General features: G+C 39.3%; 6 protein-coding genes and 1 non-coding gene across 7 annotated transcripts; 5 read left to right on the forward strand and 2 right to left on the reverse strand.

Annotated features, from left to right (window-relative positions):
• Window positions 1-362: 362 nt before the first annotated feature.
• Window positions 363-2,617, reverse strand: LOC106330090 (polygalacturonase At1g48100). The gene is made up of 6 exons (XM_013768644.1): window positions 2,177-2,617; window positions 1,916-2,083; window positions 1,674-1,721; window positions 1,379-1,586; window positions 1,214-1,298; window positions 363-873 (listed from the first exon to the last, which is right to left on the reverse strand). The coding sequence occupies exons 1-6, from the start codon at window positions 2,615-2,617 to the stop codon at window positions 363-365; spliced, it is 1,461 nt and encodes a 486-aa protein (XP_013624098.1).
• Window positions 2,618-3,299: 682 nt separating this feature from the next.
• Window positions 3,300-5,416, forward strand: LOC106331382 (tRNA:m(4)X modification enzyme TRM13 homolog). Its single transcript, XM_013769724.1, has 8 exons — window positions 3,300-3,424; window positions 3,499-3,564; window positions 3,648-3,965; window positions 4,040-4,274; window positions 4,351-4,408; window positions 4,496-4,582; window positions 4,679-4,789; window positions 4,875-5,416. Exons 1-8 carry the CDS (start codon window positions 3,339-3,341, stop codon window positions 5,255-5,257), a joined length of 1,344 nt encoding a protein of 447 aa, XP_013625178.1. The 5' UTR covers window positions 3,300-3,338; the 3' UTR covers window positions 5,258-5,416.
• A 1,882-nt stretch (window positions 5,417-7,298) lies between these two features.
• Window positions 7,299-9,603, forward strand: LOC106336404. The gene has a single exon (XM_013775235.1). The coding sequence runs from the start codon at window positions 7,557-7,559 to the stop codon at window positions 9,507-9,509; it is 1,953 nt and encodes a 650-aa protein (XP_013630689.1). The 5' UTR covers window positions 7,299-7,556; the 3' UTR covers window positions 9,510-9,603.
• Window positions 9,604-9,734: 131 nt separating this feature from the next.
• TRNAF-GAA lies at window positions 9,735-9,807 on the forward strand. The gene has a single exon. It is a non-coding gene; the product is annotated as a tRNA-Phe (tRNA).
• A 5,360-nt stretch (window positions 9,808-15,167) lies between these two features.
• Window positions 15,168-17,299, forward strand: LOC106335490 (S-adenosylmethionine synthase-like). Its single transcript, XM_013774021.1, has 2 exons — window positions 15,168-15,288; window positions 15,948-17,299. The coding sequence occupies exon 2, from the start codon at window positions 15,959-15,961 to the stop codon at window positions 17,138-17,140; it is 1,182 nt and encodes a 393-aa protein (XP_013629475.1). The 5' UTR covers window positions 15,168-15,288; window positions 15,948-15,958; the 3' UTR covers window positions 17,141-17,299.
• Window positions 17,300-18,025: 726 nt separating this feature from the next.
• Window positions 18,026-23,299, forward strand: LOC106335025 (protein translocase subunit SECA1, chloroplastic). Its single transcript, XM_013773441.1, has 19 exons — window positions 18,026-18,577; window positions 18,663-18,735; window positions 19,062-19,268; window positions 19,341-19,444; window positions 19,540-19,719; window positions 19,809-20,027; window positions 20,104-20,217; window positions 20,295-20,408; window positions 20,524-20,691; window positions 20,888-21,063; window positions 21,223-21,289; window positions 21,374-21,520; window positions 21,600-21,695; window positions 21,778-21,948; window positions 22,026-22,277; window positions 22,366-22,433; window positions 22,509-22,626; window positions 22,710-22,949; window positions 23,020-23,299. Exons 1-19 carry the CDS (start codon window positions 18,158-18,160, stop codon window positions 23,143-23,145), a joined length of 3,060 nt encoding a protein of 1,019 aa, XP_013628895.1. The 5' UTR covers window positions 18,026-18,157; the 3' UTR covers window positions 23,146-23,299.
• Window positions 23,160-24,106, reverse strand: LOC106335026 (ribonuclease P protein subunit p38). Its single transcript, XM_013773442.1, has 5 exons — window positions 24,026-24,106; window positions 23,880-23,927; window positions 23,752-23,812; window positions 23,586-23,681; window positions 23,160-23,504 (listed from the first exon to the last, which is right to left on the reverse strand). The coding sequence occupies exons 1-5, from the start codon at window positions 24,049-24,051 to the stop codon at window positions 23,274-23,276; spliced, it is 462 nt and encodes a 153-aa protein (XP_013628896.1). The 5' UTR covers window positions 24,052-24,106; the 3' UTR covers window positions 23,160-23,273.

Genomic DNA, 24,106 nt, shown 5'->3' on the forward strand with positions numbered 1-24,106 from the left:
TAGTTATCGCAACTTTGATATCTTGCCATCGTCGAAGTATTTTCTTCACAGGTTCGCACAAGGTCAGGGGAACACGACCATTAGTATTTCCGCTGCGCCGTGTGACTTTCCCCAACAATATTTACCCAGAATTCATCTAGAATAGCTACGTCTCTGTGTCTGGGCCTGTTAAGAAATAATCCACTATAATCTTTAAAACAAAGCACATCTTCTTTCCCTCAAGCTTACAATTTGGCTTTCTTGCTTAAGAGAAAAGAGACCACATAAGCTCTTCTTATAAATAGTTTAAATTATTCGATCTTGTTTGATCTTTGCCACCAAATCCTTGACGGATTTCTTGACACAGGTTTTTACTATTCAAATCACCGTACTCTACACTCTCCTAAAAGACCACCTAACAATAAGGTCGAAGGATCCGATTTGAGACATGAGATCGAAGGAACAGAGAACTCATCCACAACCCCATACGCATTCCAACAGAACGGATCCACAACCATTTCACCTTTTGAAGGCACCAAATCAATATCCGAAACTGTCAAATTTACGCATGGGACGTTGTTGCTGCATCCAAAATGCATAGGAGGACTACGTCTATCGTATGTCCCTTTTATACTTTGATATACTACATCATTCACAAAAACCGCATTTGTTTTGTTAGGACAGTTTTTGCTCGTGCAATAGTACTGATCGACAATTATTGGATTTCGGACATTATCCATTTGGATATTGTCGAACGTTACACCAGAAACGGACCCGGATCCACCTTGCCATGTCTTGATCCGTACACCATTGTCGGAAAACTTGATGAACGAGTCTCTAACCGTAATATTGGAGACGCATGCACGTGAGTTTTGGTTGCCTAAACTTCCAATGCTACATAAAACATAATTATGTTAAATCATTATATTGAGACATTATATAGGGAAAATCTTTAAAGTGTATAACGTTTAAAAAAAAATATCATCATAAAATCAATATTCAAGACTTTTTTTTTTTTTTGAAAATAGCATTCATTTTGCAAGATAAAAAAATAAACTACCAACTTTTAAACTCTAATTTCAACCATCCCATAAATACTAAACTTTAGACTCTAATTATAGATCCTAAACCTAACTATTACTAAAAAGTCTTTCAAATTTTTAACAAATGTTATATTGGAAAAATTTCTCCATTATATAAAATTGAATTATAATAATGAGTAATTTTTCTTTACCTAATTCCATGGCCGCCAGGTCCGCAAGTGAGATTCAGTATATCGATATTGTATGATCCAGATCCAATGGAGACACAATCATCTCCTGAGGAAAGTTTTTAAGAATCTTTAGTGTGTTGACACTATATATGATTGAAGATAGCTATGTGTACGTTGAATATATACCGTTGGAGATAACCGAGTTATGAATCTCAACGGAGTTGGAGTTCTCGATGTGGATGCCGTCAGTGTTGGGACTTGACGGTGGAGATGTGATTCGAAGGGAGTTGATGTGAACTTCATGACATCCGTCGAATGTCATATGAAACTGCGGGCTATTTTTAATAGTCACACCTTGCATACTTAGATTTGAGCTCATGAAAAACCTCAAAGCCTGTCCACACCAAAATCTTTACATACATTATTTTAAAATTTGTAAAAATAAGAAAAATGCTTTTAAGTATTTAATGTGTTTACTTACGGCAGGGCTTTCACATGGACCAGTAAGTGCAGTCGTTTTGTTGACATTCTGTTTGAACATAACAAGTATTAAGATTCATAGGTTATACATATTTACGTTACATTACATTATCGGATGTTTTTTGTTGTTTTAAAATAGTAAATTTTCATGAAGTTCAAATTAAAACGTAACATGATATATATAGTTTTATATCAATCCTTCTAAATTACTTTTTTGTAATAATTGGATTGAAAAATGTTTACCCGGTGAGGTTTGCATGGAAGATCCCACCATTTTTGTCCGCGACCGTCGATAACTCCGTTGCCTATTAGAGCCATTCCTTTGATTCGATAAAAGACGAGCCATTGTCTTTTGTTGAAACCACTCGGCCACGATTCTGGTCCATCCCGTGGCACGATGGTCCCATCGACCTTATTAATTAAATGAAAACCACCAGAAATTAAACAATATTTGATAATCTTGTAGAAATTGAAATGACTTTGATATTTGAAAAAAAAAAATACTTGGAAGTATTGGTAAGAGCGACAAGGACCGGTGAAAATAGTGGAATGGATCACGAAAGTGAAACCGAAAGGTACAAGCAATATGGAGACAGTGTTGTTGTCCTCGTCGTTGCTACAAGCTGAATCCCAAGCTGTCTTGAACGCACCAGTGTCGTCTGTGATACCGTCCCCGACCGCACCATAGTTTCTCACATCGTGGACTACTTCTTGGTCGAGATCTTGGCAAGGAGATGGAGGCTGTGACAGGTCATCAGGGTCTGGCGAAATAGATGGAGGCTGAGATTGAGAGAAGGACGAATACGGTGGCTCTGGATATGAGTTGGGATTGTGTATGTCGTTGTAATAATGTAGTCTTGCTTCGGTTCCATAAGAGAATAGAGAGGATGTAATGAGAATTAGTGTAGTGAAACGTAGAAACGGATCACGGGAAATTTTTAACATTGTAGATTTAGGATTAACAAACTTTCTGTAATGTGATTATTCTCTCCTTTTGTTATTTTGGAAATAATTTGCAGCAGAATACAAATGTTTGGTTGCAAACATATACTGATATTTGAATTTTTATTTGAAAAAGAGAATTTTTTTTCTTCTAAATCTTAGTTAATTATTTATAAATAATGCTGATAAGCTTATCTGTACTTAGGGACAGCTCAGAGTACATATGTGGATATCTCATGTTCCTGACAAAACCCTTATTTGTAGGAAAATCATTTGCCATAAAGTAAACTGTATTTTACAGATACTATTGAATAATGCTCATATTTAGACATTATAATATCGTTTGCAACTTAAAGATTTGACTAAGTTGAATTATTTCATGTGCTCATATATTATAGCAGAAGATTGTGATTTGTGAAGGGTACCAATTCACGTGCAAACGATACTACTATTGTGATTGTGATTTTGTTTCATCTTTACAGTATGTATATACATTGAATATGTAAGATACTGCATGTACATAAAAAAGAACCGAACAGTGCCCATGTACATAAAAAAGAAGCAAGACCTTCACATCAAGCATGGTTCAAGTTTAGACTCATTGATTTAAAAAAATAAATGGGCTGAGAAAGCCTTAATGGGTAGAAAATGAAGCCCACGTTGGGTAGAAAACCTCCTCGTCTCTCTCTATCTCGAGCTCGAGCTGAGCAAAAGCTCGCTGAGAATGGCGGCGAGAAGTGGCAGTCGATGCAATTTCTGGCTTCCGAAGAAGAAAAGATCATGCGCCAATACTCGAATCGAGAGCTCCCTGTAAGTTCATGTTACTCTGAAGTGAAAAGTTTCGTTCTTTTCTTCTAATTCTCTGAAAGTAATCAATCAAACAGGTTTTGTGGAAACCATAGCCAGAGATCGGATGGTCAGTGGCTTCCATGCCCTATTGATCCTTCTCAGTGAGTTCAGTTTACTTTCCTTATAAATATAATTTTGATTTTTTCTGCTATTGTATCAACGGTTTGATTGGGTATGTTATCAGCTCTGTGTTGCAGGAGAATCTCGAAAGTCATGTAAAGAGATGTCCTTTGTTGAAACAGAACGCTGCATTGTCTGGTCAAGTGTTTTATCAAAAGGGTATTAATGCTGGAAACGAAGAAGAGGAAGAAAAGATGGGTTCTTGTTACTCTGTTGTTACATCAGAGATGAAGAGGAATCTGGTTTATAGCATGAGTGTTTCTGAGTTTCATCAGCTTATCAAGAAGATTGAAGCGGTTCATTGCAGTATACGTAATGATATTGAAGATTCGCATTTGTCACCTGAAGCTTGTAACATATGGTTTAACAAGGAGATAGATAGGTAATAATGGTTTGAAAGGTTTGTAGATTTTGCCTTTTTTTTTTACTGATGGGTTGTGATTGTTGTTGGTGCAGGAGGTTACCGTTTCAAGAGAAACATGTTTTGCAACAAGGTTCTATTCTGGGTAACTTGGAAAAGATTGGGGCATTTAAGAGATGTAACACAAATGTTGAATGTTGTGAAAAAGATGATGATGTGCCTGCGGTTGTTGAATTTGGAGCTGGGAGAGGATACTTAACGCAGATGCTAGCAGATTGCTATGGCGTCAAAAAAGTTTATTTAGTCGAGAGGAAGTCTTATAAGCTTAAGGTTTGTTTAGCTTCCTTGTTTATGTTCACTCCGTTAACTTATTTTCTCAAACTGCATTGGTCTTTACTACTTGTAGGCTGATAGGTCATTGAGGCAAAAGGAGAACTTGGTATTAGAGCGTATGAGAATCGATAGTAAGGTTTCTTTGAACCTAGTACCTTTTTTCTTGTTTTACCTGTTCCTGGTTTTGTAACCTTTTTTTTTGTGTGTGTGTGTTTCAGTTGAAGATTTGAACCTTAACGCGGTCGAATCATTACAAGGTGTTCCTTATGTGGCTGTTGGGAAACATCTATGTGGTCCTGCAACAGGTAACAAACACTGCACGCTTATCTCTTAGATCCTACAGTTTTTAGATCTCCACTTCATAATGAGTGTCTGTATTTGCCAATGTGTGTGATGATTAGATTTGAGCTTAAGATGTTGTCTATCTAGACAAGATGATGAAAGCCCTGTTCTAAGAGGTCTTGCTATCGCGACATGTTGCCATCATCTTTGCCAATGGAAAAGCTATATAAGTAAGCTCACTGTCACTGCTTCTTCTTTGGTTTATAGAACTCCTCCAGTAATATAAGAACATGGTTTTTTTTTTTGCTCTCACAGATAAAGAATATATCATTGGCATGGGGATTTCTAAAGACGAGTTCCATGCCTTGACTTGGTTCACTAGCTGGGCAGTAGATGATGATCATGGTTCCAAAGTTCCCGGTGTTGAAGGCATTGACCTTATTGCTTCAAAGGAGGAGGAAGAAGGAGACAAGGTGGAAGATGATTCTTTGAGCAGCGTTGAGGAAGTTGTGAAGAAGATGAAGCCCATGGAAAGAGCTGTTTTAGGGTTTAAGTGCAAGCAGATTATCGATGCAGGGAGGATGAAGTGGGTTAAGAAACATGGGTTGGATTCAAAGCTTGTGAAATATATTCCGGCAAGCATCTCACCGGAGAACACTTTACTGGTCGCCGGAAAGCTAAGTCCGGTTCTTGCTTGACCTTGTATTGTTGATGGTGACACAATATTTAATATTTGGTTGGTGAAGATTAGTAGATTAGTTACTGTAGTTGAATTGAAGTCATCAATTTTGATTCATAAACTTATGTGCTTGTTGTTATCTAAACCGAATCTTTAAAGAAATAATGGGTTCATATTACTTTAGCTTGTGTGACAAGTTAAATAAAAACTTATGCAACTAGTTAAACTCCAAATGCTTATTCGTAATTTGTATCAACTTTTGTAATTAGAAATAAATGATACCACATTTATAGGGTAAATTTTTCTACGGGCAAATCTCCAAAATAGCACATTTCTAAGTTTATATCACAAAAATAGTACTCAAAAACTAAAATGACCAAAATAGCACATTTCTAAATTTATTTTTTGAAAATTTTAATTTTTTTATTTTTCAAAATTTGAAATCTTATCCTCAAAACCTCAACTCTAAACCCTAAACCCTAAACTCTAAACCCTAAACCCTAAAATCTAAACCCTAAACCCTAAACTCTAAACCCTAAACCCTAAAATCTAAACCCTAAACCCTAAACTCTAAACCCTAAACCCTAAAATCTAAACCCTAAACCCTAAACTCTAAACCCTAAACCCTAAAATCTAAACCCTAAACCCTAAACTCTAAACCCTAAACCCTAAAATCTAAACCCTAAACCCTAAACTCTAAACCCTAAACCCTAAAATCTAAACCCTAAACCCTAAACTCTAAACCCTAAACCCTAAAATCTAAACCCTAAACCCTAAACTCTAAACCCTAAACCCTAAAATCTAAACCCTAAACCCTAAACTCTAAACCCTAAACCCTAAAATCTAAACCCTAAACCCTAAACTCTAAACCCTAAACCCTAAAATCTAAACCCTAAACCCTAAACTCTAAACCCTAAACCCTAAAATCTAAACCCTAAACCCTAAACTCTAAACCCTAAACCCTAAACCATAAACCCTAAACCCTAAACTCTAAACCCTAAACCCTAAACCATAAACCCTAAACCCTAAACTCTAAACCCTAAACCCTAAACCATAAACCCTAAACCCTAAACTCTAAACCCTAAACCCTAAACCATAAACCCTAAACCCTAAACTCTAAACCCTAAACCCTAAACCATAAACCCTAAACCCTAAACTCTAAACCCTAAACCCTAAACCATAAACCCTAAACCCTAAACTCTAAACCCTAAACCCTAAACCATAAACCCTAAACCCTAAACTCTAAACCCTAAACCCTAAACCATAAACCCTAAACCCTAAACTCTAAACCCTAAACCCTAAACCATAAACCCTAAACCCTAAACTCTAAACCCTAAACCCTAAACCATAAACCCTAAACCCTAAACTCTAAACCCTAAACCCTAAACCATAAACCCTAAACCCTAAACTCTAAACCCTAAACCCTAAACCCTAAACCCTAAACCCTAAATCCTAAACCCCATCCTTTAACTCTAAACTCTAAGTTTGTGACTTTTGATAAAATATTAAGTGTTATTTTTGTGACTTTTGACTTTAAGTGTTAGTTTGAGAACAAAAACTTGATTTAGTGCTATTTTTGTTTTTTTCTATTTTTCTATTCAATTAAATTTTGCTCCAGTTTCAGCTAAAAATGTGTCAATCAAGTGAACTGTCCTTTTACATACTGTAGTTACTATATACAAAATACACACTAAAATTTACTCAGAGACATTAAGTAAAATATGTTTTACTCTAGTTTATTTCTTCTTTCCTCCCACGTCATTTTACTTTCCTCTCAACTCTACCTTTTTATGTAATTTTTTTACTTTTTTTTTTTTATAATTCGTTGGTATTTGGTGAATCAAGACCAACCGACTAGTCCTTTAGGAGCATGTCCATCGGTCTCAGAAAGACCTGGTTTCGAACTTTAAGTCTGATGTACCATTCGACCATTGTGTAGTTATAATATAATTGGAGGATAAAAGGTTTCGAATATTTACTTTCTTGCCAATCACAAACCTAAGTGAAAATTTTTACCAATCAGAATCTGTAAAATTATCCAGCCGCCGTATGAGACCAATCAATCCATCATCTGTTAAGCACCCAAAAACTAGTTTTCTCACCATCTCTACTACATACACAAATGTCTTCTGCATCGATTTTCCACGTATTTTAATTTTAAGGATAAAGATCCTAACCGAGACTGCAACGTCATTACACACGTACGGATCATTAATGTTCCGTTCACACACAGTCAAACTCTTCCCCGCCATCAATCCTCGCTATAAATACGCCACTCGCTTACCACCATCGATTCATCAAATCTTACAGTTATAGCAATGGACACTCCAAGTGGCACTATCATCTTCACCACCGTTGGTCGCACTCACTACGGCTTCGACGTTTTCTCTCTCCACATCGCCTCCTCCGTCGAACGCCGTTTAACAGACGGAGTTTCCGTCAACTTCAACGCTCAGTTCGCTGACGACAACGGTAACGATATCGTATTCGTTTCGGAACGAGCTGGATCTGCCCGGATTTTCAGAAGCCGGCCCGGGAACTCCAAACCCGAGCAGCTTCCCGGAGCTCCGGAAAGCTTCTTCCACGACCGTCCAATCATCACTCAAGACAACACTCTCTACTTCATCTCCGCTCACGAGCAGCCTGATCGCCATTTCAAGAACTGGACAGCGCTTTACTCCGTGAACCCCAACAGCCAAGGGAAAGAAGTGACACGTGTCACTCCACCAGACACCGCCGACTTCAGCCCCGCGGTTTCTAAATCGGGAAAGTATTTCGCCGTGGCGTCGTACGGATCTCGCTCCTGGGGCGGCGAGTTTCACGAGATCAACACTGACATCGTTGTCTTCAAACCATCTGAGCCGGAGAAGAGAGTGGTCGTCTGCGATCGCGGCGGATGGCCGACTTGGTCCGGCGACTCAACCGTCTTCTTCCACCGCCAAGCTGACGACGGTTGGTGGAGCATTTACCAGTTTGACATACCGGAGAATCTCAATCTCTCTCCGGTCGAACCGGTCCGAGTCACTCCGCCTGGACTCCATTGCTTCACTCCTGCAGCTTTCCACGACGGAAAACAAATCGCCGTCGCGACTCGCCGCCGCGGCGTCAACCACCGTCACATCAAGATTTTCCACCTCGAGCACAAAACGTTTCAGGCGGTTACTGAGCCGCTCAACCCGAGCTTCCACCATTACAACCCCTTCGTCTCTGCAAACTCCGAGTTCCTCGGCTACCACCGATTCCGCGGCGAGTCGACTCAGGGCGAGTCAACCGTCCCGAACCTAGAATCAATCGTCTCACCAATCAAAACGCTCCGTTTGCTGAGATTAAACGGATCGTTCCCGTCGTCATCACCTGACGGAGACCTGATCGCGCTGAACTCGGACTTCGACATCAACGGTGGGATCAAAGTCGCGAGATCCGACGGCTCAAAACGATGGACGCTGATCAAAGACCGCACAGCCTTCTACAACTCGTGGAGCCCCACGGAGCGCCACGTCATCTACGCATCTCTCGGTCCTATCTTCCGTCCCGCGGGAATCGCGGTTCAGATCGCTCGGATTCAATTCTCACCGTCGGATCTAACCGCTGATAGAGAAGAGGTTCCTTGTGAAGTGAAGTTTCTCACTCTAGATAACACCGGGAACAACGCCTTCCCGTCTTGCTCTCCCGACGGTAAGTCCGTCGTGTTCCGATCCGGACGATCAGGTCACAAGAATCTTTACATTCTCGACGCCGTTAACGGAGAGTCTGAAGGCGGGGAGGGGATACGGCGTTTGACGGAGGGGCCATGGATCGACACTATGCCTTGCTGGTCTCCGAAAGGAGATCTCATTGGATTCTCGTCGAACCGGCACGATCCGTCGAACGACGCCGCGTTTGGCGCTTACGTGGTGAGGCCCGACGGTTCTGGTTTGAGGAGGATCGAAATCGCGGGGCCCGAGGGGTCGGAGGAAGCGGCGAGGGAGAGGGTGAATCACGTGAGTTTTAACAAGGATGGTGATTGGATAGTTTTCACGGCGAATCTCGGTGGGATTACGGCGGAGCCGGTGGCGATTCCGAATCAGTTTCAGCCGTACGGAGATTTGTACGTTGTCAAGTTGGACGGAACTGGGTTGAGGAGGCTGACGTGGAATGGGTATGAAGATGGGACCCCGACGTGGCATACTGTGGATGATTTGGGTCTGAGTGGGTTGAGTTTGAACGGTCAAGATGGAGACAAGCTTGAAGGTCAGTTTGAGGAGCCCCTGTGGATTACTTGCGACATCTGAATGTTTTTATCATACTAAAATCTCATCCATTGGAGAGAATACGTATGTAATATATTTTTCATCGAATAAAACATGTTAAATGGGTTTGCATTAATTTAAATGTCGTAAACTAACTGGTCACAAGTTCGAATCATATCCATATCACATTTTTATTTTTCTAATTTAATCGGGTTGAACCTCCTCTCTTTACGGACATTTATACTATAACCAAATTTATTAACAAAAGCGGGGATAGCTCAGTTGGGAGAGCGTCAGACTGAAGATCTGAAGGTCGCGTGTTCGATCCACGCTCACCGCAATTTTTTTTCTTTTAAGCCAATTGGGCCTTAATCTTAAATATACTCGGTTCAAGTGTTTGGTCGACATTCTAAAATTTTTACTATTGGTTTAGTTTTTAATTAAGCACATTGGGCTTTAGCTTTATATATAGTCGGCCCAAATGTTTGGTTAACTTATTCGGAGATGGTCAATATTTTTTTCATGTTCAGCTTATGTCTCCACTTGATACAAGTGAAATAAAGCATTTATACGTCGTTAGGAATGCACATTGGACCTTAATCTTAAAATATACTCGGTTCAAGTGTTTGGTTGACATTCTGAAAATTTTACTATTGATTTAGTTTTTAATTAAGCACATTGGTGGGCTTTAGTTTTAAATATATCCGGTCCAAACGTTCGGCTGACTTATTCGGAGATGGCTGACATTTCTTTTCATGTTCAACATATGTCTCCACCTGATAGAAGCCATATAAAACATTTACATGTCGTGAGGAATGCTCATCAATCTGGAGTTAATTCTTCTTTCTCGCCTCTTAGCTGTTCTCCAAGTTATGGCAATGGTTGTATGTTCAATGTGATTAGTTGTGGTGATGGAGGTGAAGGTCGCGTGTTCGATCCACGCTCACCGCAATTTTTTTTCCTTTTAAGCTAATTGGGCCTTAATCTTAAATATACTCGGTGCAAGTGTTTGGTTGACATTCTAAAATTTTTACTATTGGTTTAGTTTTTAATTAAGCACATTGGGCTTTAGCTTTATATATAGTCGGCCCAAATGTTTGGTTAACTTATTCGGAGATGGTCAATATTTTTTTTCATGTTCAGCTTATGTCTCCACTTGATACAAGTGAAATAAAGCATTTATACGTCGTTAGGAATGCACATAGGACCTTAATCTTAAAATATACTCAGTTCAAGTGTTTGGTTGACATTCTGAAAATTTTACTATTTATTTAGTTTTTAATTAAGCACATTGTTGGGCTTTAGTTTTAAATATATCTGGTCCAAACGTTCGGCTGACTTATTCGGAGATGGCTGACATTTCTTTTCATGTTCAACATATGTCTCCACCTGATAGAAGCCAGATAAAACATTTACATGTCGTGAGGAATGCTCATCAATCTGGAGTTAATTCTTCTTTCTCGCCTCTTAGCTGTTCTCCAAGTTATGGCAATGGTTGTATGTTCAATGTGATTAGTTGTGGTGATGGAGGTATAGGTATTGCTTCAGCTCAGTCATAGCTCAGCTCATAGCTGTTGGTGGACGTTGAGTCCAAATTGTTGAATTCTCCTACTGGAACTCTGCTAGGATTTTTTTACAACCTTTGAGGCTTGAAGATTTTGTCTAACAAAACCTGTAATATGTACCAAACCAATTTTGATTGCTGTTCAGAGTAAGCTGAATTTTAATTTATGGTCCAAGTGTTTGGTTGATAAAACTGTCTTAATCTTAATATACTCGGTCCAAGTGTTTGGTTGACATTCTAAAAGTTTTACTATTGGTTTAGTTTTTAATTAAACACATTAGGCTTTAGTTTTAAATATATTCGGTCCAAACCTTTGGTTGACTTATTCGGAGATGGATGACATTTCTTTTCATGTTCAACTTATGTCTTCACCTGATAGAGGCCAGATAAAGCATTTACATGTCGTTAGGAATGCTCATCAATCTGGAGTTAATTGCCTTCTTCTTTCCCGCCTCTTAGCCGTTCTCCAAGTTATGGCAATGGTTGTATATTCAATGTGATTAGCTGTGGTGATGGAGGTATTGCCTCAGCACAGTCATAGCTCAGCTCATAGCTGTTGCTGGACGTGGAATCCAAGCTATCTTTTGTGTGCATGAGTTTAGCATGCAGCAAATACAAGCTACCAACTACCTTTTTCATCGTAATCCGTTTGCACTACGTACTTTCGAATTTTCTACGTTTTTGGAATTGTATTTATTTATTAGCACACAAGGTTGACAGCTCAGTTTTAATCATTTATAAAAATAAGTTGTTATAATTATCCCAGAAAGCACACAAAGCATTTGTCATCCAAGTATCCAACGATTTAACATACATGAAAGAAAAGAATACTGCATATATTGACCACAAGTCACAGTAGTTATAAACAATTTTAATCAACATCTTATGACTGACTATACACATATTAACGGGCACTAGCACATTAGTTTAGATACATAGCAAAATCCTTATATCAGTAATTTGAATTCAAAGGTATCCTCACAACTTTTTTTTGTTTTGTCATCTGTTAGATTAATAAACTGTTAGCAACGTCAACATTCTTTTACAAGATATCATGAGAAAGGCTAGTTACCCATTCCAAAAAACTACAATACTCAGAAGCTAACAACTAAAGCCATGTTCGTTTGCTCACCCAGATGAATCATCTGGGTGAAGATGCAAATCGATGTTCGTTTTGTGCATTATAATGCTACATCCAGATGGATCACCCATCTGAATTTTTAAAAATTCATCTCAAATTCTCACCCAAATGAAAGTGAGTCTTGATGGTGCATCTGGATGCAGATGCATCTAGTTCAGTCCAAAATGACAAATGACAAAAATGACCTTTTAAAATCAAAATATTATTTTCAAACCCTAAATTCTATTTTTTGCATATACATTTTTCTGCTATAACCAAAAACTGTATTTTCTCGCAAAAACTGAAAAACACACTTTCCCGCCAAAACCGCAAGATGCGTTTTTTCGCAAAAAAACGTAAAACACACATTTCCATAAAAACACATTTTTCGGCCGAACCAGTAAAACCTCACTTTTCGACCGAAACCGAAAAATCGCATTTCCCGTCAAAACAAAAAAAAATGCATTTTCCCGCCAAAACCCAAAAAACGCATTTTCCCGCCAAACTCCAAAAAGCATTTTCCGGCCAAAACCGCAAAAAGCATTTTTTCGCCAAAACCGGAAAACGCAATTTTCTTGCCAAAACCGGAAAAACACAATTTTTCCGCCAAAACTGGAAAACAAAATTTTCTCGCCAAAACCGTAAAAACGTATTTTCCCGCCAAAATCGGAAAACACAATTTTCCCGCCAAAACCGGAAAACAGAATTTTACCGACAAACCGGAAAAACGCATTTTCCCGCCAAAACCGGAAAAACACATTTTCTCGCCAAAACTGGAAAATGGAATTTTTCCGCCAAAACTGCCAAAACCGGAAAATAGAATTTTCCCGCCAAAACCCGTAAACGCATTTTCTCGACAAAACCGGAAAACACAATTTTCCCGCCAAAATCGGAAAACAGAATTTTTCCGCCAAAACCGAAAAAACGTATTTTCCCGCCAAAACTGGAAAACACATTTTCTCGCCAAAATCGGAAAACGCATTTTTCCGTCAAAATCAGAAAAATGTATTTTCCCACCCAAAACTGGAAAAAAGTATTTTCTCGTCGAAACCGCAAAAATGCTTTTCCCGCCAAAATCGCGAAAATGCTTTTCCCGCCAAGATCGCGAAAAAAAACTTTTCCCGTTAAAAACATTTTTCCCGCCAAAACCGCAAAACACACTTTTTCCGTCCAAACCACAAAACGTATTTTTCCGCCAAACCCATAAAAACGTATTTTCCGCCAAAACAACAAAAATGCACTTTTTCGCCAAAAACACATTTTTCTTCAAAAACCGCAAAAATATTTTCCGCCAAAACCGTAAAAATGCTATTTTTTCGCCGAAACGTAAAAAATCATATTTTAATCATTTTATTAACAAGTCCACCTGGATGTAGATGGAAATTAAAAAATGAAAAGCAAACGAACATAGTTGCATTCAGATGATTCATCTGGATGCATAGACGAAATAAAGAAACAAATAACACCCAGATGGAGTATCTGGATAACACATCTAAATGGACCATCTGGATGCATCTTCCAGATGTACAAACGAACAGGATCTAACTAAGCTTCCACAAGACAAGCCAATCAAGAGAGACCTTCCAATACGCTTGTACAAAAAAATAGCCACCATAAACCTGCCAGACATCAGCTAAAAAGTATCGTCAATTTAACTTAAAATAAAATGACTAGGTACCAAGTACCAACCCCACTACAGATATATGAACAAACTAAACACGAATCAGCTGTTAGGCTGAGTTGAGTTGAGTTGAGCCGAAATTAGTGTAGCAGTCTCTTGTGAACCTTCCGAAACCTGCACCACTTGTTGAGCTGCTGGCGCCTCCCGGTTGCTATTTTTTTTTTATCTTGTCGAGCTACATTAGTATCCCTGCCCTACATTAACGTGCCCAATAACTTTAGCTCTGGTTGCTCAAAATTAAAAGTAAAATATAGTAATTTTTATCCTTGTTCGATATTTGGGACAAACTTTTTTTGTTATATGTTTTATTTTTTCAGTCTTAAAATTTTCATCCTATTAAAACAGTGAACATTTCTACTTTATTATAGTGAATTTTTATTTTTATTTTGTTGCATCAATAAACTTACTGGACACAATTTCAATTATAATTAAATCATGCAGAAAATAGGTTATATTTATATTTTGGACTTTAGGCTATTAAAGTTTTATTTTATTATTGGCAAATATTTTAATCTCATCTTGGAAAAGGTAGTTTAAGTTTCTCAAAACTAAAAATACAAAAAAAAAACAATATGTAGCAAAAAAAGGAGGAAATATTGTAAGAGAAGTAGCTCAAATTCGTCACCAAACACAAACAGCCATCTAAATCCAACCGTTTCATGATAGATCTAATGGTCATCATTTTGTCTCAACAACGACATCACTAATTTACAATATTCTTATATTTCCACCTACCAAAACTATGTCATCATCACTGATGAATGTCTCTGTCCTACCTTATTCTTAGTAATCTCGTCTTTCGTATCATTCTGTAGTCATGAAATTAATTAAACTTACTTTAATATGAAATCAATTTTGTTATACTTTTGGCGTGTACCTAAATACAGAAAACAAAAGATAAAATGAACCTCAACAATATGCATAACCATCTATCAACATATATATATCTTGTTTTTCATAATTTCTGAACTTATGGTTTCATATAAATATTTTAAGGTGATGTTTTTGGAGAATCATTTTAATTTCTATTCTTTATAAATATATTATGGTAGATAACAATATGAAAAGTCTAACAAATGACCATTTATAGCTACTACTCAAACTTATCTATACAAGATTTACATATATTTCATAATTTTTTATGTTTCTAAGTTAATAATCTTGTTGGTCAATAATGGGAAAATGTTATTAGTACATTTTAAGCTGCCTATTAAAACCACAGAGGTAAGCCAAAGAAGTAAACAAGTAAAGTCTAAAAAGTCCAAAGCAAAGAGCTGCTTTAACCTATAGATTCGGTAGCCAGTCAAGAGTACCGTTTAATCCCTATAAATACGACGGCGTTTACATCCACAAATCGTCCCGAGTCGTTTCCTTCGGTATTAGATTTGCTTTGAGGCATAAGTCAGAGAGAGACTGAGATCTTAGATCTGAATCGCCCACATCGCAATCGCCAAAGGTATCGCTCCGCTTCTTCTCCTTCCCCTTTGTTTCTGTGCCGATTCGTGTTCTCGTCTTGCGTTTTCGAGTGTTTAGTTCTCTCGATTCGTCGGGGTTGTATTTGATTACCGCTTCGTATGCTCAGACTTGAAAATTTTCGAATCGTTTAAACCATATTGTAACTGGATCTGCGATTGCGTGGCTCAGAAATGAGATTCTGAAGTGTTTTCGTTTAGATTTGAGGGATGTGATTAGGTTTAGTTCGATTGTAAACGGATCTGGATCTGTTCGTTTTCGAGTCCTTTAGTTCGAACTCGATTCAGGATTCATTATAGCAGATCTTCATGATGTTTTTACTAAGATTTGGATTTGGCTCAGTTTTAAATGGACTCCATTAAGTCATAAATGAGTCTTCCTAGTTAGTGATCCAAGTTCCATAAAGTCATTTTGGGCTCTCAACCCATTTGGGGAATCTGTGAGGATCAGAAGAATCGAATCACTTAGGATAAGATTGCATCTGTTTTATTCTGTTTTGCTGAGCAATGGTTTTGGAACCTCTTTAGCTTTATGTCAACTTGAGTGCTCTGGAATCAAATTATTCTTTTTTAATCTTTTAAAAAGGTTTCAGGATTATATAACAAAGGTTGCTGATTCAATGTTTCTTATGTTGTTTATTAGCTTTGAGAAAAATGGAGACTTTCCTATTCACATCCGAGTCCGTGAACGAAGGACACCCAGACAAGCTTTGCGACCAGATCTCTGACGCAGTCCTCGATGCCTGCCTTGAGCAAGACCCTGACAGCAAAGTCGCCTGTGAGACTTGCACCAAGACCAACATGGTCATGGTCTTCGGTGAGATCACCACCAAGGCTACCGTCGACTACGAGAAGATCGTCCGTGACACTTGCCGCTCCATTGGATTCATCTCTGATGATGTTGGTCTCGACGCTGACAAATGCAAAGTCCTTGTCAACATCGAGCAACAGAGCCCAGACATTGCTCAAGGTGTTCACGGTCACTTCACCAAGCGCCCGGAAGAAATTGGAGCTGGTGACCAGGGTCACATGTTTGGTTACGCCACTGACGAGACCCCTGAGCTCATGCCTCTGAGCCATGTTCTTGCGACCAAGATCGGTGCTAAACTTACTGAAGTGAGGAAGAACGGAACTTGCCGTTGGTTAAGACCAGACGGCAAGACCCAAGTCACTGTCGAGTACTACAACGACAACGGAGCCATGGTTCCAGTCCGTGTCCACACCGTCCTTATCTCAACCCAGCACGATGAGACCGTGACCAACGAGGAGATCGCACGTGACCTCAAGGAGCACGTGATCAAACCAATCATCCCGGAGAAGTACCTTGACGACAAAACCATCTTCCACCTCAACCCATCAGGCCGGTTCGTGATCGGTGGACCACACGGTGACGCCGGTTTAACCGGACGTAAGATCATCATCGACACTTACGGAGGATGGGGAGCTCACGGAGGAGGTGCTTTCTCAGGGAAAGACCCGACCAAAGTCGACAGAAGCGGAGCTTACATCGTGAGGCAAGCCGCCAAGAGCGTGGTTGCTAATGGAATGGCTCGTAGGGCTCTTGTCCAGGTCTCGTACGCCATTGGAGTTCCCGAGCCGTTGTCTGTGTTCGTGGACACTTACGGAACAGGGTTGATTCCAGACAAGGAGATACTGAAGATCGTGAAAGAGAGCTTCGATTTCAGACCAGGGATGATGACTATTAACTTGGACTTGAAGAGAGGAGGCAATGGAAGGTTTTTGAAAACGGCGGCGTATGGACATTTCGGAAGAGACGACCCTGACTTCACCTGGGAGGTCGTGAAGCCACTCAAGTGGGACAAACCTCAGGCTTAAGATTCTTATTATTACTATCATGATTTTTAGTATTTTCTATGCTTGTTTCTATCCTCTTCACTTTTAAACATCTGCTTGATCAATAATCAACCCCCTCTGTTTTGGGTTTTTATTTTATTTTCTGTATTTCTGAATGAAAGTTTTCTGGTTTGTCTGATCTTTATGATATAAGCATCGCAATGATACTCAAAGACTACGAAATGTACTCCTTGACAAGTGCTAAAGACACATACCGATAATAGATATGCCGACCAAGCTAGTGGGTGGTTGAAGGATATAGTAGAGCGGATGGTTGGGTCAGGACCACTAAAGAATACACTTTAGTATACTGAACATGGACACACTCACTACTAGTATATTTGGTTTTAGTTTATACAGTTTCTGATCAGTAAACAATGTGACCATTCTGCTCGAGTAAATTTGATTCCTATCCTATGGGTTGATCGCATTTTATAATTCTAGTAGAGTAATAGTCTATCTATAGACTATTAGCAATATTTTTGCATAAACAAAAACTTAAAATTCACTGAAAAAGTAAATAAAAAAGATTTTTTTTTGTTTTAAGTTTTTTATCATCAAAATTGGAGAAACAAATATATTTTCATAAATTCTTTCAAACATAGAAAATGAGAGAAACAAAGTAAAATCTATGTGTGTTACAAAAAAAAGAAGAAAAAACAAAGTAATATGTATGTATCAATAATTGTTTTGACAAAATTTTGACATAATTGATGTAAAATGACAAATTTTCGTAAAATACGGTCATGAAATTTATGCGTACGTAGCAGCTAGAAAGGACGATAGAAGCTCGATGACGTGGCAAACAGAAGGTTATCCATCAGGAATCGGGTTCGGGGGTACAAATGTAATTTCAGGCACCTTATCCTCAACGTCTCAGTTCTCTCTCTCTCGTGCTCTTGACTCGACGAACACACGAAGCCCGTAAACCAAAGTTCTCTATCCTAGCCGGACTATTGTGGACCCCTGCCGGCAATTCTCCCGGCTCGCCGTCGCAATATGGTGTCTCTACTCTGCGACTCTCAATTACTAAACCACCGCCCTTCGATCTCCCCCACACCTTCTCACTCCACGATCGCTGATCGAAAATTCCTCCGCCATAATCGTCCTCTGAGCTCTTCCCCGTTCCTGGGAAACGGAATCAAGCTAGGTGTATCAGGATGTAGTAGTAGGAGGTACTCTCTTCGGATTCGGAGGAGGAGCACGAGTGTAAACGCTTCGTTAGGCGGTCTTCTCAGCGGGATTTTCAAGACTTCTGATAACGGAGAGTCCACGAGGCAACAGTACGCATCAGTCGTGGCCTCCGTTAACCGCTTGGAGACGGAGATTTCGTCTCTTTCGGATTCGGATTTGCGAGGGAGGACCGATGCGTTGAAGCAACGAGCTCAACAAGGAGAATCCATGGATTCGCTTCTACCTGTAACTTTACCAAAAATCCTTCGTTTCAGTTTTGTGATTTGATGCCAAATTGGTTTGATTAAACTGTGAGATTTCTAATTATCAGGAGGCGTTTGCTGTTGTGAGAGAAGCTTCCAAGAGAGTTCTTGGACTCAGACCTTTCGATGTGCAACTGATAGGTAAACGCAAACTCTGTGGACTGTCACTGTTTACTTTCCATTGAGTCTTTTGATATGCCTTGAATTTGTTCTGAACGTTAGTAGCATTAGTCAGCACGGAGATTTTACTGCCCTGTCACCGAGTTAGGGGTCTAGGGGAACAACGTCACCCTGGTCTGAGGTCGGGGGGCAAAGACGCCCCAGCTCAGTCGATATAGTGTCACTCTTATATAAAACCGCGGGATACTATTATATTTCTCTATTTGTACTTAGGAAACTGAAATCGCCTCCAAGAATACAACTGATTTGGTGAAGAAATAGCAATCTCTACGTTTGGTTGATTGCAGGTGGTATGGTCCTCCATAAAGGAGAGATAGCTGAGATGAGAACTGGTGAAGGGAAAACTCTTGTAGCCATTTTACCTGCTTACTTGAATGCGTTAAGTGGGAAAGGTGTTCATGTGGTTACTGTCAATGATTATCTTGCTCGTAGAGATTGTGAATGGGTTGGTCAAGTTCCTCGCTTCCTTGGATTGAAGGTTGGTCTGATCCAACGTATGTCTCTTCCTCTGAACTCACTTGTGTATCTCTATTAATAGGAAAAAAACTAACTTGTTACTATGGCAGAGAATATGACACCTGAACAAAGAAAGGAAAATTATTTATGCGACATCACTTATGTCACCAACAGTGAGCTTGGATTCGACTATCTGAGAGACAATCTTGCCACGGAAAGTAATTCTTGCTTTGTTCTCTCTTTTGTTTCTGGATATTACGAGTTTTTGTTTGAATGCCTTTGCTGAGTTGTTAGTTACTGAATGTACAGAGTGTGGAGGAGCTCGTCTTGAGGGATTTCAATTATTGTGTAATTGATGAAGTTGATTCCATACTTATTGATGAGGCAAGAACTCCTCTCATTATCTCTGGCCCTGCAGAGAAACCTAGTGAGCAATACTACAAAGCTGCCAAAATTGCTTCAGCCTTTGAGCGGGATATACATTACACTGTAAGACTCTTTCAGTTAATTCTTATATTGTTTGAATCCATTCATCTTCCTAATTCTAACTGCTCACTGAGTTTTTTTTGGTGTTGCAGGTTGATGAAAAGCAAAAGACTGTTTTACTAACGGAACAAGGTTACGAAGATGCAGAAGAAATCCTGGACGTGAAAGATTTGTATGATCCTCGTGAACAATGGGCGTCATATCTTCTTAATGCCATTAAGGCAAAAGAACTGTTTCTCAGAGATGTGAACTATATCATCCGAACAAAGGAGGTTCTTATCGTGGATGAGTTTACTGGTCGTGTGATGCAGGTACTTGTGTATATCATTTTCTAATTAAACATTACGTAGTAGTAGTAACCCACTGAACAAGTTGTGTCTTCTGCAGGGAAGACGTTGGAGTGACGGACTACATCAAGCAGTTGAAGCAAAAGAAGGCTTGCCAATTCAGAATGAATCTATTACACTGGCATCCATTAGTTATCAAAATTTCTTTCTCCAGGTCGGTAATGCTCTACTTTCAACATTTTGAATAAAGTTACTTCGAGATCTTAATGCTTAGTTTCTGCTGTGGTGTAGTTCCCGAAACTTTGCGGGATGACTGGTACTGCATCAACCGAGAGTGCAGAATTTGAGAGCATATACAAGCTGAAAACTACAATTGTACCCACAAATAAGCCCATGATAAGAAAGGTTTGTATTGTATCTTATTTTCTGAACTTGCACCTCAAAAATGTATGAGTAACTTTGGTGTTTTGTCTTTTCTAAACCAAAAAGGTTTCATCTTTCCTTGTTAAATCACTTGCAGGATGAGTCAGATGTGGTTTTCAAGGCAGTTAATGGCAAATGGCGGGCAGTGGTGGTGGAAATTTCTAGAATGCATAAGACTGGTAGAGCTGTGCTGGTTGGTACAACCAGCGTTGAGCAGAGTGACGAGCTTTCTCAACTATTGCAGGAAGCTGGAATAACTCACGAGGTAAGGCCTCCATGTCATTTTGAGAAATCTTATTTTGGTGTATCTATGCAGAAATAAATCCAAAATTTATACTCCCTTAGTATTTAGTCCCCAAAAAAATCGATGGCATCTAAAACCCAGTTTGCAAAATTGAAACAAATGATATTCACTGTACTAGAAAATGACGGATGATGTTATATGTATGTTGAACAAATAGGTCCTCAATGCAAAACCAGAGAATGTGGAGAGAGAAGCTGAAATTGTAGCACAAAGTGGTCGTTTTGGGGCTGTAACAATTGCCACAAATATGGCTGGGCGTGGGACAGACATTATTCTCGGTGGAAACGCAGAGTTTATGGCACGTTTGAAGCTCCGTGAGATACTTATGCCCAGGTATTATTATGCATGAAGCATTCTAATATGCCAATTATGATCAATAGTACTGTGAGCGTGATCCTTTATGCACCCTTGGTATAACTGCTCTAGGTTATGTAGATTGTACATTGTTTCTTTTTAACTAAGGTTTTATTACATTTTGACTGTTTACTACAGAGTGGTGAAGCCTACTGATGGTGTTTTCGTATCTGTGAAGAAGGCCCCTCCCAAGAGGACGTGGAAGGTTTGACCCTTTTCAGCGTCTCTTGTTTTGGTTTATAGCATGGGATTCTAATGGTTATTACTTACACTTGCTTTTACTTTGCAGGTGAATGAGAAGTTATTTCCATGCAAATTGTCAAATGAGAAAGTGAAGCTAGCTGAGGAAGCTGTACAATCAGCTGTAGAGGCTTGGGGCCAGAAATCGTTAACTGAGCTTGAAGCAGAAGAACGTCTATCTTATTCTTGTGAAAAGGTGAAAAAACTAATAAACTTTATCTTGTTATGTCAAAATAGAACTATCTTAGTCATCGATCTTTGCTCTTTCTCCACAGGGTCCAGTTCAGGATGAAGTCATTGGTAAACTAAGGAACGCATTTCTTGAGATAGCAAAAGAATATAAGGGCTTCACAGATGAAGAAAGGAAAAAGGTTGGTTCTGTTACATCAGATCAGTATGTGAATCTCCGTTAAGTATCTGTTGTTGGTTACCTTTTGTCTTGAATTGCTACAGGTTGTGGAAGCCGGTGGACTCCACGTGGTTGGGACAGAGAGGCATGAATCACGCCGTATTGACAATCAGCTGCGTGGGCGAAGTGGCCGCCAAGGGGATCCTGGAAGTTCCCGGTTCTTCCTTAGTCTTGAAGATAACATATTCCGCATTTTCGGGGGAGATCGGATCCAGGTGACTGTTTATATCTTCTATTACTACATTCTTCTTGAGAATATTCGCCTAAATGTTGTTGCAATTCAACTCTTTAGGGTATGATGAGAGCATTCAGAGTTGAAGACTTACCAATCGAATCCAAGATGCTTACTAAAGCTCTAGATGAAGCTCAGAGAAAAGTGGAGAATTACTTCTTTGACATCAGGAAGCAACTGTTCGAATTTGATGAGGTTCTCAATAGCCAAAGAGATCGTGTTTACACAGAGAGGAGGCGCGCTCTTGTGTCAGACAGCCTTGAGCCTCTGATTATTGAGTATGCTGAGTTAACAATGGATGACATTCTAGAGGTAAGTTAAAAACAGTGTTCAAAAAATAGCTTATTCCCTGAGTCTATCTCTATAACGACAGTCTTAACTCTGTTTTACCACTTAATAGGCAAATATTGGCCCGGATACTCCAAAAGAAAGCTGGGATCTTGAAAAGCTCGTCGCCAAAGTTCAGCAGTAAGAGTTATATTTCTCTTAAGAGAAGAGAAAACACTTCTTTCACATACACTCACTCATTCCAATCTCTATCAGGTACTGTTATCTGTTGAATGATCTCACTCCGGATTTGCTGAAAAGCCAAGGATCAAGTTACGAGGGACTGCAAGATTATCTCCGTGCCCGTGGCCGAGATGCATACTTGCAGAAAAGAGTGAGTTTTATATGATTCTAAAACTTTTCTCACCAGAAGCTTTGTTGTTTTTGGTTGATTAAGCTTTTGTTTTCGATAATCAGGAAATAGTGGAGAAAGAAGCACCAGGGCTAATGAAAGATGCTGAACGTTTCTTAATCTTGAGCAATATAGACCGGTTATGGAAAGAACACCTTCAAGCACTCAAGTTCGTGCAACAAGCTGTTGGGCTTAGAGGATATGCGCAACGTGATCCGCTCATTGAGTATAAGCTTGAAGGATACAATCTATTTCTGGAAATGATGGCTCAAATAAGAAGAAACGTCATATACTCCATTTATCAGGTTCTTGATTAACTCAAAATCTCTACTTTTCACACACAAAATTCACACATTCACTTTTTTTTTAAAACAGTTTCAACCAGTGATGGTGAAGAAAGATCAAGACAAGAAGTCTCAGAATGGGAAACCAAGCAAACAAGTGGATAAGCCTAATCAAGTCGGTGTCGCAGATGAGCCATCCTCAGTTGCTAGTGCCTAAGTGTGGTAAAACAATAGCAAATCTTTTTTGGATAGACGGACCAAAACTGTGGATCTATAAATTTGTTTGTCAACCTTATTTATAATGTAAATAACAAACACAGAGAAAAAGACACAACAAAAACCAGATCAAGAAGTATCATCTCTTGTAAGAATCTGTTGTAGTAATAGGTTGAGATCGTTTCCTCTGGCCTTGACCCCAATAGCTAGAGCTGTCTTGAGCTTAACCAATTCCCCTAATCTGAGGGAGGCTCGTTTGTGGTCTCTGATATAGAGAACAGGGACGTTCCGTGAAGCAGCTAAGTTGGGTATATGTTTGGTTAGCATCCTCGGTTTACAATCTGCTACTACTATCACTACCTGTGATGGAAACAAAACTCTTCCTAAAAGGCTTTTTCTTTACACAACCCAAACTAGTTATGAGAGTTGTTAGGGTGTAACCTGAAGTTGAACAGGAGGTTGTCTAGTGTCGGTAGGGTTTGGTTTCATCCTCTCCAGAACACGCGTCACTTCGTTGATCCCAATCGCTATTTGTTTCTGATTTAATCAAAACTGATCTTCAGAGAGAGAAAGAAACTAAAACATAAGTAAGAGTCTAGTAAGTAACCTTGAGCCATAGCTTCTCAGGCAATGAGTTCACATTCGAAGGCTTGGACGTCTCAATTCCTCTTCAAGTTCGGAAGACGAAGGAGAGATTAGTGATGTTCTTATGCTTTTAGGGCTTAGAGTTGTTACCTTTGAACTAAGGCGAGAAGATGAGTTAGACGTTCGCCTTCGTAGTAACTACAATTCGAACCAGATAAAAATCGAAATCTTCAGACACAGGAACAGGATTAGACTGAATCAAAGGTAGACGTAAGACGAATGAAGAATTAGGTTACCCTGATTCTTTGACGGAGCCTTCCATCTTCTTCTCAGGGTTTATTGGTGCGACGCCTCTTGTCCCTGTGCTTTTATATTCG

Source organism: Brassica oleracea, chromosome C3 (assembly GCF_000695525.1).
Source record: "Brassica oleracea var. oleracea cultivar TO1000 chromosome C3, BOL, whole genome shotgun sequence".
Lineage (NCBI taxonomy): Eukaryota > Viridiplantae > Streptophyta > Magnoliopsida > Brassicales > Brassicaceae > Brassica > Brassica oleracea.

Bases quoted from the DNA above. Each gene is read 5' to 3' on its own strand.
- LOC106335026 (XM_013773442.1), bottom strand. From the start codon at position 24,051: ATGGAAGGCTCCGTCAAAGAATCAGG. The intron at 23,813-23,879 runs GTAACAACTCTA...CCGAACTTGAAG, and splicing joins CTTCTCGCCTTAGTTCAAAG to AGGAATTGAGACGTCCAAGC. The intron at 23,505-23,585 runs GTTACACCCTAA...TTTCCATCACAG, and splicing joins AACCTCCTGTTCAACTTCAG to GTAGTGATAGTAGTAGCAGA.
- LOC106336404 (XM_013775235.1), top strand. From the start codon at position 7,557: ATGGACACTCCAAGTGGCACTATCATCTTCACCACCGTTGGTCGCACT.
- LOC106335025 (XM_013773441.1), top strand. From the start codon at position 18,158: ATGGTGTCTCTACTCTGCGACTCTCAATTACTAAACCACCGCCCTTCG. The intron at 19,720-19,808 runs GTAAGACTCTTT...TTGGTGTTGCAG, and splicing joins AGCGGGATATACATTACACT to GTTGATGAAAAGCAAAAGAC. The intron at 21,064-21,222 runs GTATTATTATGC...TGTTTACTACAG, and splicing joins CGTGAGATACTTATGCCCAG to AGTGGTGAAGCCTACTGATG.
- LOC106335490 (XM_013774021.1), top strand. From the start codon at position 15,959: ATGGAGACTTTCCTATTCACATCCGAGTCCGTGAACGAAGGACACCCA.
- LOC106330090 (XM_013768644.1), bottom strand. From the start codon at position 2,617: ATGTTAAAAATTTCCCGTGATCCGTTTCTACGTTTCACTACACTAATT. The intron at 2,084-2,176 runs GTATTTTTTTTT...TTAATTAATAAG, and splicing joins GCTCTTACCAATACTTCCAA to GTCGATGGGACCATCGTGCC. The intron at 1,722-1,915 runs GTAAACATTTTT...ATGTTCAAACAG, and splicing joins TTCCATGCAAACCTCACCGG to AATGTCAACAAAACGACTGC.
- LOC106331382 (XM_013769724.1), top strand. From the start codon at position 3,339: ATGGCGGCGAGAAGTGGCAGTCGATGCAATTTCTGGCTTCCGAAGAAG. The intron at 3,565-3,647 runs GTGAGTTCAGTT...GTATGTTATCAG, and splicing joins TGCCCTATTGATCCTTCTCA to CTCTGTGTTGCAGGAGAATC. The intron at 4,275-4,350 runs GTTTGTTTAGCT...TACTACTTGTAG, and splicing joins GGAAGTCTTATAAGCTTAAG to GCTGATAGGTCATTGAGGCA.